Source organism: Stigmatopora argus, chromosome 6, assembly GCF_051989625.1.
Source record: "Stigmatopora argus isolate UIUO_Sarg chromosome 6, RoL_Sarg_1.0, whole genome shotgun sequence".
Lineage (NCBI taxonomy): Eukaryota > Metazoa > Chordata > Actinopteri > Syngnathiformes > Syngnathidae > Stigmatopora > Stigmatopora argus.
In genome coordinates this window covers 10,348,929-10,359,920 of record NC_135392.1, presented here as the reverse complement: position 1 = coordinate 10,359,920, position 10,992 = coordinate 10,348,929, and the positions used below count along the sequence as shown (strand labels likewise).

Below are 10,992 nucleotides of genomic sequence, written 5' to 3'. Positions count from 1 at the left end.
ATTAATAACACCAAGCATTTCATGCACACTGTTCAATTTCAAATAGTACACAATGGAAGGTGGTTCCTGTAGGTAAAACCAAGTGGATTTTATTGAAATTTTTGGGAAAATTCTTACATGTGCAGGTTAATCCATGACCAACTATTGAAGGGCCTTACTTAATAACCCTTTATTTCAATTGAGATATTTTTTTAACAATTCCTCCTCCAACAAGGGGTCATGAGAATATTTCCAGTCTTTTTTAATTAAAGTAAGCATGACTCTTTGGTGGCTAGGTGAGATGTACAACACTTAGAGAATGAAAAAAGCTTTGTCTTCTGCATCATTTCAAGTGTCAAACAAGGACCCAGTAGAACAAAAACAAAGTTGTGGCAAAAATAACCTCTCCAGCCATCTAATTCCCAATCAGAAATTTTACTCAATGCAAGTGAACCAAGGAAGTATTTAATAATGAAGATTTTAACACAGGTTTTGTAAACGTTTCCCTTGTTAACAAAGACTCAAAAATATATTTTCATTTGAAATAGAACGCATTCATTGAACACCGTACCGAACTCAAAATGATCAAACATATTTGACCTGAATATAACGTGGTTATCCTCTGGTGGATGAACTTGGTGAGGAACCACATCCACGCAGCAAGAAGAGGCACATCATTGGTTTCTCCGAGTGCTCTGGCTGGTCAAACACAATAGCAGCTTTTTTTTCTTCTCATTTTCAGTTTTCAAGTTTCTTTTTTTTTCTCCTCCATTTTTCTTTTTTTTTTCTCCTCCAAATATCACACAATCATTCAAACACACTCATACCATTTGTAACACACCCTCCCGGCTGCACTTCCCTTCTATTTCTGCTCGTGACGCACATACACACACGCACCAATCTCCATGCACACAAAGCCTGTTGCCAGGCAGATAAAGTTCCTTTCTATTGACTATGAACCAAAAGGGTGCACCTCCACCAACATCTAGTCTAAACACCTTAAGGCACCATTGACATGAACACTGTTGGTGCAGGGGGACCACTGCCCCCAAGGAGGTCTTTACCTTACATTCCCTCTCTCAACACCCCCCACATGGCCATAAGAACGGTTTACAATCCATGGACACATCAGCCCACTAATTTCTCACATTCTCGCTGTTAGTTCTCGCGCTCGGGCCATTTGAATGACCTTCCTCAGCACGAGAAGACAGTAGAGAGGCAGGAGACATTTTTACCAAAGAGCTATCTGGATCTTACTATGTGCAAAATGGCTTCACAATGTCGAAACAAAAATAAGGCCCATAACATGTTCTGGGTTTTTTTTTTGCATTGTTTACCAAAAGATAATCATCTGTGGACTCTTTTGCACTCCGAGTCCCAAAATAAATAGATCTTATTTTTCTTAAATACACGCGAATAGATCCTCTCAAGCTCAAAATACTTATTCCTGCGAGATAAATTCCTTCAAACTGAACATAGAGATGAAAAGTCCCACCAAACCCATTTGCTCATTATGAAGCACCCTCAAAACCGAGAGAAGGGGGAACAAAATGAGAGGGTAGCCAAAACTGAGGGGCTTTGGTAAGACAAGGTAGGTATTCCAAATTTTAGGCCATAATAGCGCCTGTGGAATCAAAACTTGGAAAAAGGAAGGAATGAAAGAAGGAATAAGTGGGATAGGGGGCAAATTAAGAAAGGAGGAATTAGGCAGCAACTGTGCGAGTGTTAATAAATAAGGGCCGGTCAGACCCGACACTTTGCTTGCAATACTGATGACTGACATGGTGTGAGGTCTCATCACCAGGTTTGGGCTCGGCGCTGGTCAAAATCAGCTATCAGCCGCTTGATGTGCGCCAGCTTGTTGTGCAGGTACTCACAGCGTTGTTTGTCCCCGTGGTAGTTGGGGCTGTGCTGGAATCACAATAGACACATATTAGACCCGAACCACCATCAGGGATTAACCCGTGATGATAAAGCGGTTCACAAAATGAGGTCACTAAGTCAAGAGAGATGCCAACTCTGTAGCAACTTACTTCTTTCATCTTTTTGTACTCTTTCACCACTTGTTCTTGCACCTTCTGGAAAATCAGATGAGAACTCGTGAGCCAATGAGCTTGCCCTGTGCCTCGGCTCCAATCAATCAGTGGCATTTCAAACAAAAAAAGAAAAGAAAGATGACCTGATATTCTTTGGTGCCTGGTGCTAGTTTGCGACACTTGGAATCCAGCTGTGTGAAGCGACGCGTGATGTTTTCCACGCGACCGTGCAGCAGACGGTACTCGTCGTACTCAGCATTAAAGTCATTCTTGTAACGCTGTCTCTGGTCCATGGATACCAGTGCCTTGTACTTCCTGGAAACAAAAAATGGTGGGCTGTTGTTTTTTCCCCCCAATATTTAACTAGGTAGAGGAGCTATTGCAACTCCAAGCCCGGTCTATTTTTAAGGCAATGTTTATTTAAATGTGACCGGACTAGAAGCAGATTTGTGCAGACAGCCGTAGTTAGTGGTTCCTTGATGGTGAAAGAAGGAGGAGTGAAACGTCCCCTCAACTCAGTGTTATCTTTGTCATAACGTCTTTAGTACTTGGTACACTGCTTTATACAGTATTTAAAGCAGTAAAAACACGGGCAGTTCTTTTATTTGAACTGACCATTTTGAAAGCATTTTCCTGGGAAGCTTACGTTTCATAGTCGGGAGCCTCGATAGTGGATGAGAATACAGTAGATTGGCTGGGATTCTTCTCTTTTTCTTGGTGGTCTGAGAACAAAATGCAGACATTTTAGGACTGGATCAGGCATGGTTAAAAAAAAAGTTAAAACGTGTTTAGTTAAAAAAAAATCACTTTGAGAGGTTTGGACTTTAGACGCTATTAGAAGTGAAATTCACTGTGTGAATCCCATTTACACATAACATGGTTAAGCGATTAAATTAAATTTTCTTCTCTAGAAAAGCTTTACTAAAATCAATTATCATTAAAAGTTGTATCATCTGCCCCTTTAATTTTCTATAAAACTAATCCTTGTTCATGTCTTGTTCTGGAGCCTAGCCCAATGGAAAATCCACAAAGCCAAAATAGAAGAAAAAAAATAACGGTTGTATGGAGTAAGAGGCAAATGTGTTGACCAGTTGGTCATTAAATTCAAAGTAATGTGGCCAATTTGTCAAATGATTTACCTATCATCGATTAAAGGGAAAAAAAATTCCCCCATTTAAAAATCAGACTTTGATCTGGAGTTTCTGTCGGTACGTATTTTTGGGGGGTGTTATTTTACTGTCAGTTAGTTACAAACGTTTAATGTTAATTCTGATAGCATATTCTCCGAGACAGCTTTAAATCCAAATTTTGTATGAAATTGTTCAGTTAATAATTAGTGAGTAATGTCACTGTTCTAACAGTGGTTTGGATTCACTTAAGACAGTTGAAGATGCACCGAAGAGCATCCAGATCCATATCAAAGTTCTTAAATTAAATTTAAATATGTGACGGACACACAAAGTAATCAGACATTAAAAATAATCATAGAACCCCCACCTCGGTTCTTGATGGAAACTTCACTTTCGACCTCGACATTCTGCTGCCTCTTAGGTTTCGGACACTCCTTGACCGCCTCAGCTAGGGTAGGAGATCTGTTGCCACCCCCTTCTTTCCGTTTCCCTTTGTCTCGCTGATGATCCTTGTCTTTGTGCTTTTTGGCTTTCTTCTTGAATTTCTTGTTGTCAGTGGCGGACAAAGGAGGGCTGCTGATCACGGTGGAGGTAACAGTGAGCGAGGCACAGGGCGGAGGGCTCGGCGAAGCAGCCGGCCCGGCTGCCAAAACCGGAGGAGCCTGGTAATGCCGTTGCAAGATTCTATCAGATGACAAGGAATTTGGAGACGGGTCCCTGCAGGCGGAACTCTGGTCCATAGGCAGGTCTTGGGTGCCGCAGCCCTCCGGGGTGCTGGGTGAGTTGGAGCTGGAGACCGGGCTTGGCTGGTGGTGAGAGGGTGTTGGAGGGTGAGAGGGAATGGGAAGATGGCTGGGTGGGCCCAAGATGGCATTGGAGGGCAGAGAAGAGCATTTAGCAGCTGGGCCCCCGTCATCTTCTCGGCGGTCTGAGGATGATAAGGATGTGGCTGGCCCACGATTGCTGAGATGGGAGATGCGGGCTTTCTTTGGTGCTAAAGGGTCTATAAAGTCGAAATCTGGCTGGCGCTTCTACCAAGAGGAGAAATGTATTTTTTTAAGGATAATGTTGAACATGTGCTCAAGGGTGTACGTTTGTGCAAAAGTTACCTGAGGGGATGACGGTAAATTGTCTTTGGGAGAGCTGTTTGAAGAAAGTGCCTCAGTAGGAAGACCTAGTTTGCTGTTGAAGGAGAAAGTAAAATGACTACTAAAAATGTGGTAAAAAAAAAATAATGCCTTTAAAGAAAAAGGTGGTATGCCATTATTACAATATCATGTTCTTTTTTTTTATCTTGTTAATTTTCATTGCAAAAAGTCTTTCGGACCCAAAACAAAAACATATTTTATTCACGTTTAGGCCTAAGAATTTCAGTCATAGGTTTTTAGGTGCATCACAAATAAAAAGCATAGGCTATTTCAAACTGACAGTATGGATTTTATGCCAATAACTTTGATGACGTGTGAAACCACATTTTATGTTATGTACAGGTGACGTCCCATTGTTTCATACATTCGTGCAGTACTTAGCGTACTTTACAGCCGCACCCAGTGAATGTGTCACGATTAAAAATGTTCAAGAAATTACCGAGCCAGAATACGCTCCACCTGTGTCTTCTCATCGTCAGAGTAGCCAGGCCAGTCTTTCTGGACGTCTCGAAAAGCAAAGTCCCTTAATGAATATGTGTTGTCTTTAGGGTTAAGGTTTGCCACCTGTTATGAAAATAAAGAAACCGTTTCAGTTCAGAGACGACTGCAAACCATGCAAATTATTAAGAAACTGCACACTGTGATGGACACATCTGTGGTGTTAAAGAAAAATGTAAGGCTGAAACCAGAAAGATTTTCAAAGCCCCACTGAGACATCACTACACCTGTTGCAGAGTGGTCCCCAAGGAGTTACGATCCTTTTGGTTGATTCCATCCCTCTGCAAACGGGCAAGCATTTCCAGCTTTTTGTAGGACCTTAGTGCCAACAGGTGAACCATACGGTCCCGAAATGGCCGCTGGGATACAGGGTTGTTGGAAAGGCACTTCCGGATAGTATTTGCAGGGTTGATGGGCGTTGATCGCTTGCGCTCTGGAACAACCTCGGGTGTTGATAACGCTGGTTTACGAATATGTACTTTCTTTCCTGGAAACAAGGGGAAATTTAGATAAACCTTATTGGGGTCTTTAGCCAGCTGCTATGGATGCTCAGCATTGACTATTAATGTGCCTCAATCAGTGTAGCTTTAAAAGCAATACATCTGTAAGTCACTTATATTAGCATTGCTACGCTGTTAAAGCAGAAGGCAGCATTAAAAGTATGTGTTTGTGTGTTAACGTTAGCTTCCGCCTTACACTGCAGAAAATGTTTTTGCATGCTTGTTATTTATTTTAATACCCAAGATGTGGATAATGAGCTTTATCTTTATTATGCGTAAAGTGGAGAGGAAACAAGTCGCTGTTTGCGAAGTGAAGCGAATCCAAAAGGTCCTCAAGAATTAAACCATTCTTTCTGTATGACTGTACAGGATATTACTCAGTGGACCCCACAGCTGCCCGTTTCCTTAGCTCATGGGTAAACGTGGTTTGACGTCTTTGATTTTTTTCCAACTCTGCTTCAAGTATCAAATTATTATTTGTTGTTGTTTTAGTTTTCTATGTCACATTCAAACTTCACATGCAATTATTACAATAATACCTGTTTTTCATTTAGTCATCGTTGATTATTCACATCACTAGTCTCATTAATAACAATATGAAAGAGGAGAAAGTTTTAAGGAAATGCGCATGTCTCAGAGCACATTGATGTCATGTTCTTTAAATACTAAATTGATGACAAACATCACTGAAGCGCCCAAGATTGTAATGCCAGAAATGTGAAGAGAAAAAAACAATGTCATTTATACTCCTGCACTCCCAGCCAAATTCTTGATTTACGGTTCTCATTCCTTACCGCCTAAGTGATTCGTCACTGTGTGTTGAAGGTTCACCACTGTTACAGGGTTTTCGTAATTTTTGGATAATGGCTGGTTTTTAAAAAAGGAAGAATTTTTACAATAATAATATGCTTGGTCTAAAACTATTACATTGGAGCTAAAAAAAAGTATGCACTAATCCTACTATATAAAAAGTAATGTTTTGTTGCCCTTGCTAGGGTGGGTTCATTCTTAATCGGTACGTATTATGCAAAGTGCCTTAAGTGAGGTAAACAGAAAACATGTTTGAACATTATTGTAAAGTGGGACAGGCATCATTGCTTGTAAAGTGTGCCTGTTTCAAAAACAAATGGAATTTTTTTAAGTGATGTGTCAGTGTAACACAAATGGCTTCATCTACACCTTTTGCCTTTATCAGTCTGACTGTTAATCTGGAAAACGCCATGATAGCAGAATGCCTTAGTCAGTAGCCTTACGGGCTTTGAATGGAGTCAATCCTATTCAGTCCCTGACAAGGGGCATTTTAAAACTGAGTAGAGAGCAGATGATTGGCTGCAGAACCAGTCAGACGTTAAACTATCGGAGTTACAAGGCCCAGAATGGTTTTAAGGCGGTGTGATCAAAAATTAAAAAGGCCTTGCCTCTGTATTGACCCCCAGGTTTGATAACTTTGGTCCCACGTTCACGTGTGTCCTCTACAGCCTGGGTCATGCGATCTCTGGTCACCTGGTAGGAGTCATTTGTGGCGCATATTGTGACCTTATTGTGCACTGTTGCCAACGATTCCAGATGAGAAACCCCTGAGCTGGAGATATGAGACATGTGAGATAAAAGGTGAACAACCAACTGATATTGTATAGTAAGTCAAGAAGAGTTCATTTAGACATTACCTGGAAACATTTTGACGGATGCAATCAAAGCTTCCCTGAGGGTTGTCTTTGCCAACATTAGACAAATAGAAATCAAAATTGTGGGATGCATCAGAGGAAGGCCCTGACCTCGGTATTTTAATGCACTGGAAAAAAGAATCAAAACAAAGGAATTATGACTAACTGCATTTTGGGGAAACCAGAGTTCATTTATTACTGACCACACCCAATTCAGATGACCTCAATATCTACTCAACTAATAAATCCCTAAAATATATTATGTGTAAAAAATTCAATTGGATAAAATATAATTAAGAAAACAAAACAAACAAATGAGAAAGATAGTTATTTAATAATAATTTACATCAGACTCGAAAGGATAAGAAAGTCCATTATAAACAAATCATTGCTGATAGCCTTCGCAACCAAAATGGATTGGACATCGAGCACCTTCAATGGCAGTCAATGAGCTAAATTGGAGAAACCATGCAAACCAGCACAGTAGGACAAATGCTTTGCCAAATGTGTCTGATTTTAATTGCACAAGTATACGCAGATTTAATTTTCTTTCAGGGCTGAGGCCAATTGTTGCTTTCTAAAATAAAATAAAACTGCTATGCTATTAACATTACATTTCAAGATATCAATATAAAAATCTGAAAGCTGTTAGGTGGGTTTATTGCCAAAGGACATTACTTGACTGCATTATCATCTTAGTTCTACATTTTTTGTTTTTGCGCTCTAACAAAATGATGATACCTTCCCAATTGACACCATAACTGTTGCATAAATTGAATAAATACTTAATGAATACGTACAACCAACTTTAGTTACTGACTACTAATAGCAGAGATTAGCGCTAAAACAGAAACAGTTAAGTAGCTGATTAACCGGCTTAGGTGTGAGAGTGAATGATGTGTTGTTAGTGATTTCACAGGTATTTTAAAATAGAAAGAATTTAATTGAAAAAAATAAAATACATTCTTACCCCTTGAAGCCCCTTGAATTGTATTGTTGGCTGCAAAGGCGATACATTCTGCAAGATAAAGGCCAAAATTCAGTTTTTAAAAAAGTGCAATTGCACACCAATGCAAAATATACTTTGCAAGTACTTTCTTGTCTGGTTAGTCAGAGACTGTTGCCACAAATATAAAATTAGGAAAACCTGCAAAACATTTCACTGTCACACAAGTACTTAAAACATCTTGACGCACTAGCAGAGCCTTAGGGGCCTGTCGCACCAAGAAGACCATGCAGGCAGGCCGAGCAACAACAAAACCTGTTTCTGGAGAGTCTTCATTTCATAAAAACCACAAAATTATGCTACTTTAGTACTGATTGCTAAATAAGGCTCTGAATCTATTTGACTGAAGGTATTTCAGAAAGGTTTGAGCTTTTATGTAGGTTTTAATGTGAATTGGACTGGAGCCGATAGCCACAAATATGCAGAGGCTTCAGTGTGCTGCATTATACAGTAAGCTAGGATAGAGATGCATTGAACTCCTGGCACCCTCACTGAAGGAGAAAAGCCTTCTGAAATGGTTATACCAGCCCTTTTCAGAGGAATATGCATTTTGTTATACAACAGCATACCTAAATAACTTGCAATCGCCAACATTGCGATAAGCAAAGATAAAGTAAACTTTAAAATGGGACAAAACTATCCATGCCAAGGTTGTAAAACTTCTACAGTACACCCTTACCCACTGACTGACCCTCTTCACAATACAAAAACAAATGAGTCCTGACCACATTTCAGAATAGATCATCGATTCACTAAAGATAGCCAAATTCCATAGCAAGACGACTACTCCAGCTTTCAGCTACAACACAAATTTGTCCAGGGGGCTTCTTAAAAAAAAGGCAGGTTTGGCTGCTAACTCAGCAAGTGACGGTAAGTCCCCTCAAAACAGCATGCACGCCATTACCACATCCAATTGGTGCACAAAAGAAATTCCTTCAACGTTGTAATTAACCCTTTTGCCATTTCATCACATCTAAATGGATAGAATTGTTTCAACAAGCTTGACTAATCAGTGTGATAAACATTATTGCCATAAAGTCCTCCGAACATTACACTCAGCTTGGTTCTTTCCCTCCTGACAGGGGCCCGAGGCCCTGTAAGCTTATGTAACAGCATTGTTGTTGCCAACGTTGTGGTCGGGTAGACTTAGGGCATCCACAACTCAAACTCTTCAATTTAGATCACCTGTCATATCTTGGTGTAGTAACACCATGTGTGCCTAGTTTAAGATTAGCAAGTTAAATATATCTACAGCCATGCACCGTACTAATAGCACACCGAGTTTTACTCAAATAGCACACCAAGTTAACGGTCTTACTTCTACCAGGAACCAGAATTGTATCAAGTATGCACATCAAAAGATTATGTTAACACACCAAGGCGTTTGTCAACTAAATAGTCAAAAAGGCACGTGTAAATATACAGGTGACACACAACTGACAGTGTCTCCTGACATGCAAAAGAATTTGACTGATTCAGCAAACAAAGCAAAAATGAAGGACTTATCCAAGTAAGCTTCACAGATGTTCAAAAATCATGTCTAAAAATGCATGCAGCACTGCATTTCACCACTTCATAATCATCTTTATTACTTTGGCATGGAGAAAAGTGGCTTTACAGCCCGTTTCAATTCTTCATATTTTAAGCTATAATTCTTGACAAAAACCTCGATCCATATGGCAAACTGATTTCACAGTGTCACCGTTAAAATTGACATTTTTCCCTACATTATGACCATAGTTTTACCTCTTTTCACTAAGCAGGAACACAAATTAAAGCAAGTAAAGAGTTTTATTTTCGAACTAACATCAGCGATGGATCGTGTTATTTTTGGTCAAGTTTGTAAAATCACAATTCTTCACTTGGTAAAATGTTAAGCAAGAGAAATAAGTACTACAATTGTCTGCCTAGCACAGCACTAAAGCTTCTTTCTCACCAACATATTGCTAACGAAGGCTTTTCGGAGTGTCACATTTGACATCAGATATTCTCAACTAAACAACGTTTGTCAGTTCTTAAAAAACAATCAGCACAAACGTATGAAACCCCCTTCGTCGTCCTCTGTTGACCAAATTAACGTCACTAAAGTAAAATCCTCCAAATTCCGCTATTTATTCCACGGCCAAAAACTCAGCTACCGTAATAGCTTTACAATGCGTGGCACTTGGGCTTCAACTCCCCGGTGATCATTTGCAATGGAGGCTCCAAAAAATACGGAAAAACTTACTCACCGTGCATTTTTGGTACGTTTCAATCGCTCTCAGTGCTGTCTCGGTCAATTTGACGTGCAGAACGGTAACTTTGTCTGCGCCGTGTTGGCCACAATTTAATCCGTAGCTCCCATCCTCGGAGAGCGCCGCCATGTTTAGCAGCCTTCCACCATCGTCCCTCTGAGGCAGCAGCATTTAGCACACCGGCTCCCCTCTCAGCCCTTAGCGGCCCGGGGAGGGACTACAGCTTCACCTCGGAGGCCTGCTTCCTCTTCCATTGGTTAACTCTTTTTGTGTGCTTTTGGCTAAAGTTTTGCTTTTCCTGATTCTGTGGCGTTCTATATTATGAGGGGAACTACTTATTTACTATGTTGAATGCTTATTTATTCATTGCTTATTTGTTGATTATTTATTCATTCATTCTCTGAATCGCTTTATCCTCACTTGGTTCGCAGGGGGTGCTGGATCCTATCCCCTTCAGACACCAGGTGGAGGACAGGATTCTGTGGTGTTCTATATTATGAGGTGTACTACTTATTTATTATGTTGACTACTTATTTATATTATTGCTTATTTTTTATTATTATTTAGTCATTCATTCTCTGAATCGCTTTATCTTCACTAAGTTCACAGGGGGTGCTGGAGCCTATTCCCTTCAGACACCAGATGGAGGACAGGGTTCTGTGGCGTTCTATATTATGAGGTGTACTACTTATTTATTATGTTGATTACTTATTTATTTATTGCTTTTTTTAATTTAGTCATTCATTCTCTGAACTGCTTTATCCTCCCTAGGTTCGCAGGGGGTGCTCAAGCCTATC

General features: G+C 40.1%; 1 protein-coding gene across 1 annotated transcript; it reads right to left on the bottom strand.

Moving 5' to 3' along the window:
• Positions 1-58: 58 nt before the first annotated feature.
• Positions 59-10,422, bottom strand: ell2 (elongation factor for RNA polymerase II 2). Its single transcript, XM_077603238.1, has 12 exons — positions 10,193-10,422; positions 7,926-7,973; positions 6,959-7,083; positions 6,710-6,873; positions 5,019-5,278; positions 4,733-4,857; positions 4,255-4,327; positions 3,513-4,176; positions 2,662-2,737; positions 2,159-2,330; positions 2,013-2,057; positions 59-1,890 (listed from the first exon to the last, which is right to left on the bottom strand). The coding sequence occupies exons 1-12, from the start codon at positions 10,364-10,366 to the stop codon at positions 1,777-1,779; spliced, it is 2,040 nt and encodes a 679-aa protein (XP_077459364.1). The 5' UTR covers positions 10,367-10,422; the 3' UTR covers positions 59-1,776.
• Positions 10,423-10,992: the final 570 nt, after the last annotated feature.

Excerpts from the sequence above, each read along its gene's own strand:
- ell2 (XM_077603238.1), bottom strand. The coding sequence starts at position 10,366 with ATGCTGCTGCCTCAGAGGGACGATGGTGGAAGGCTGCTAAACATGGCG. Across the intron at positions 4,858-5,018 it reads TGGGGACCACTCTGCAACAG|GTGGCAAACCTTAACCCTAA; the intron begins GTGTAGTGATGT and ends TTTTCATAACAG. Across the intron at positions 2,738-3,512 it reads AGTTTCCATCAAGAACCGAG|ACCACCAAGAAAAAGAGAAG; the intron begins GTGGGGGTTCTA and ends TTTTGTTCTCAG.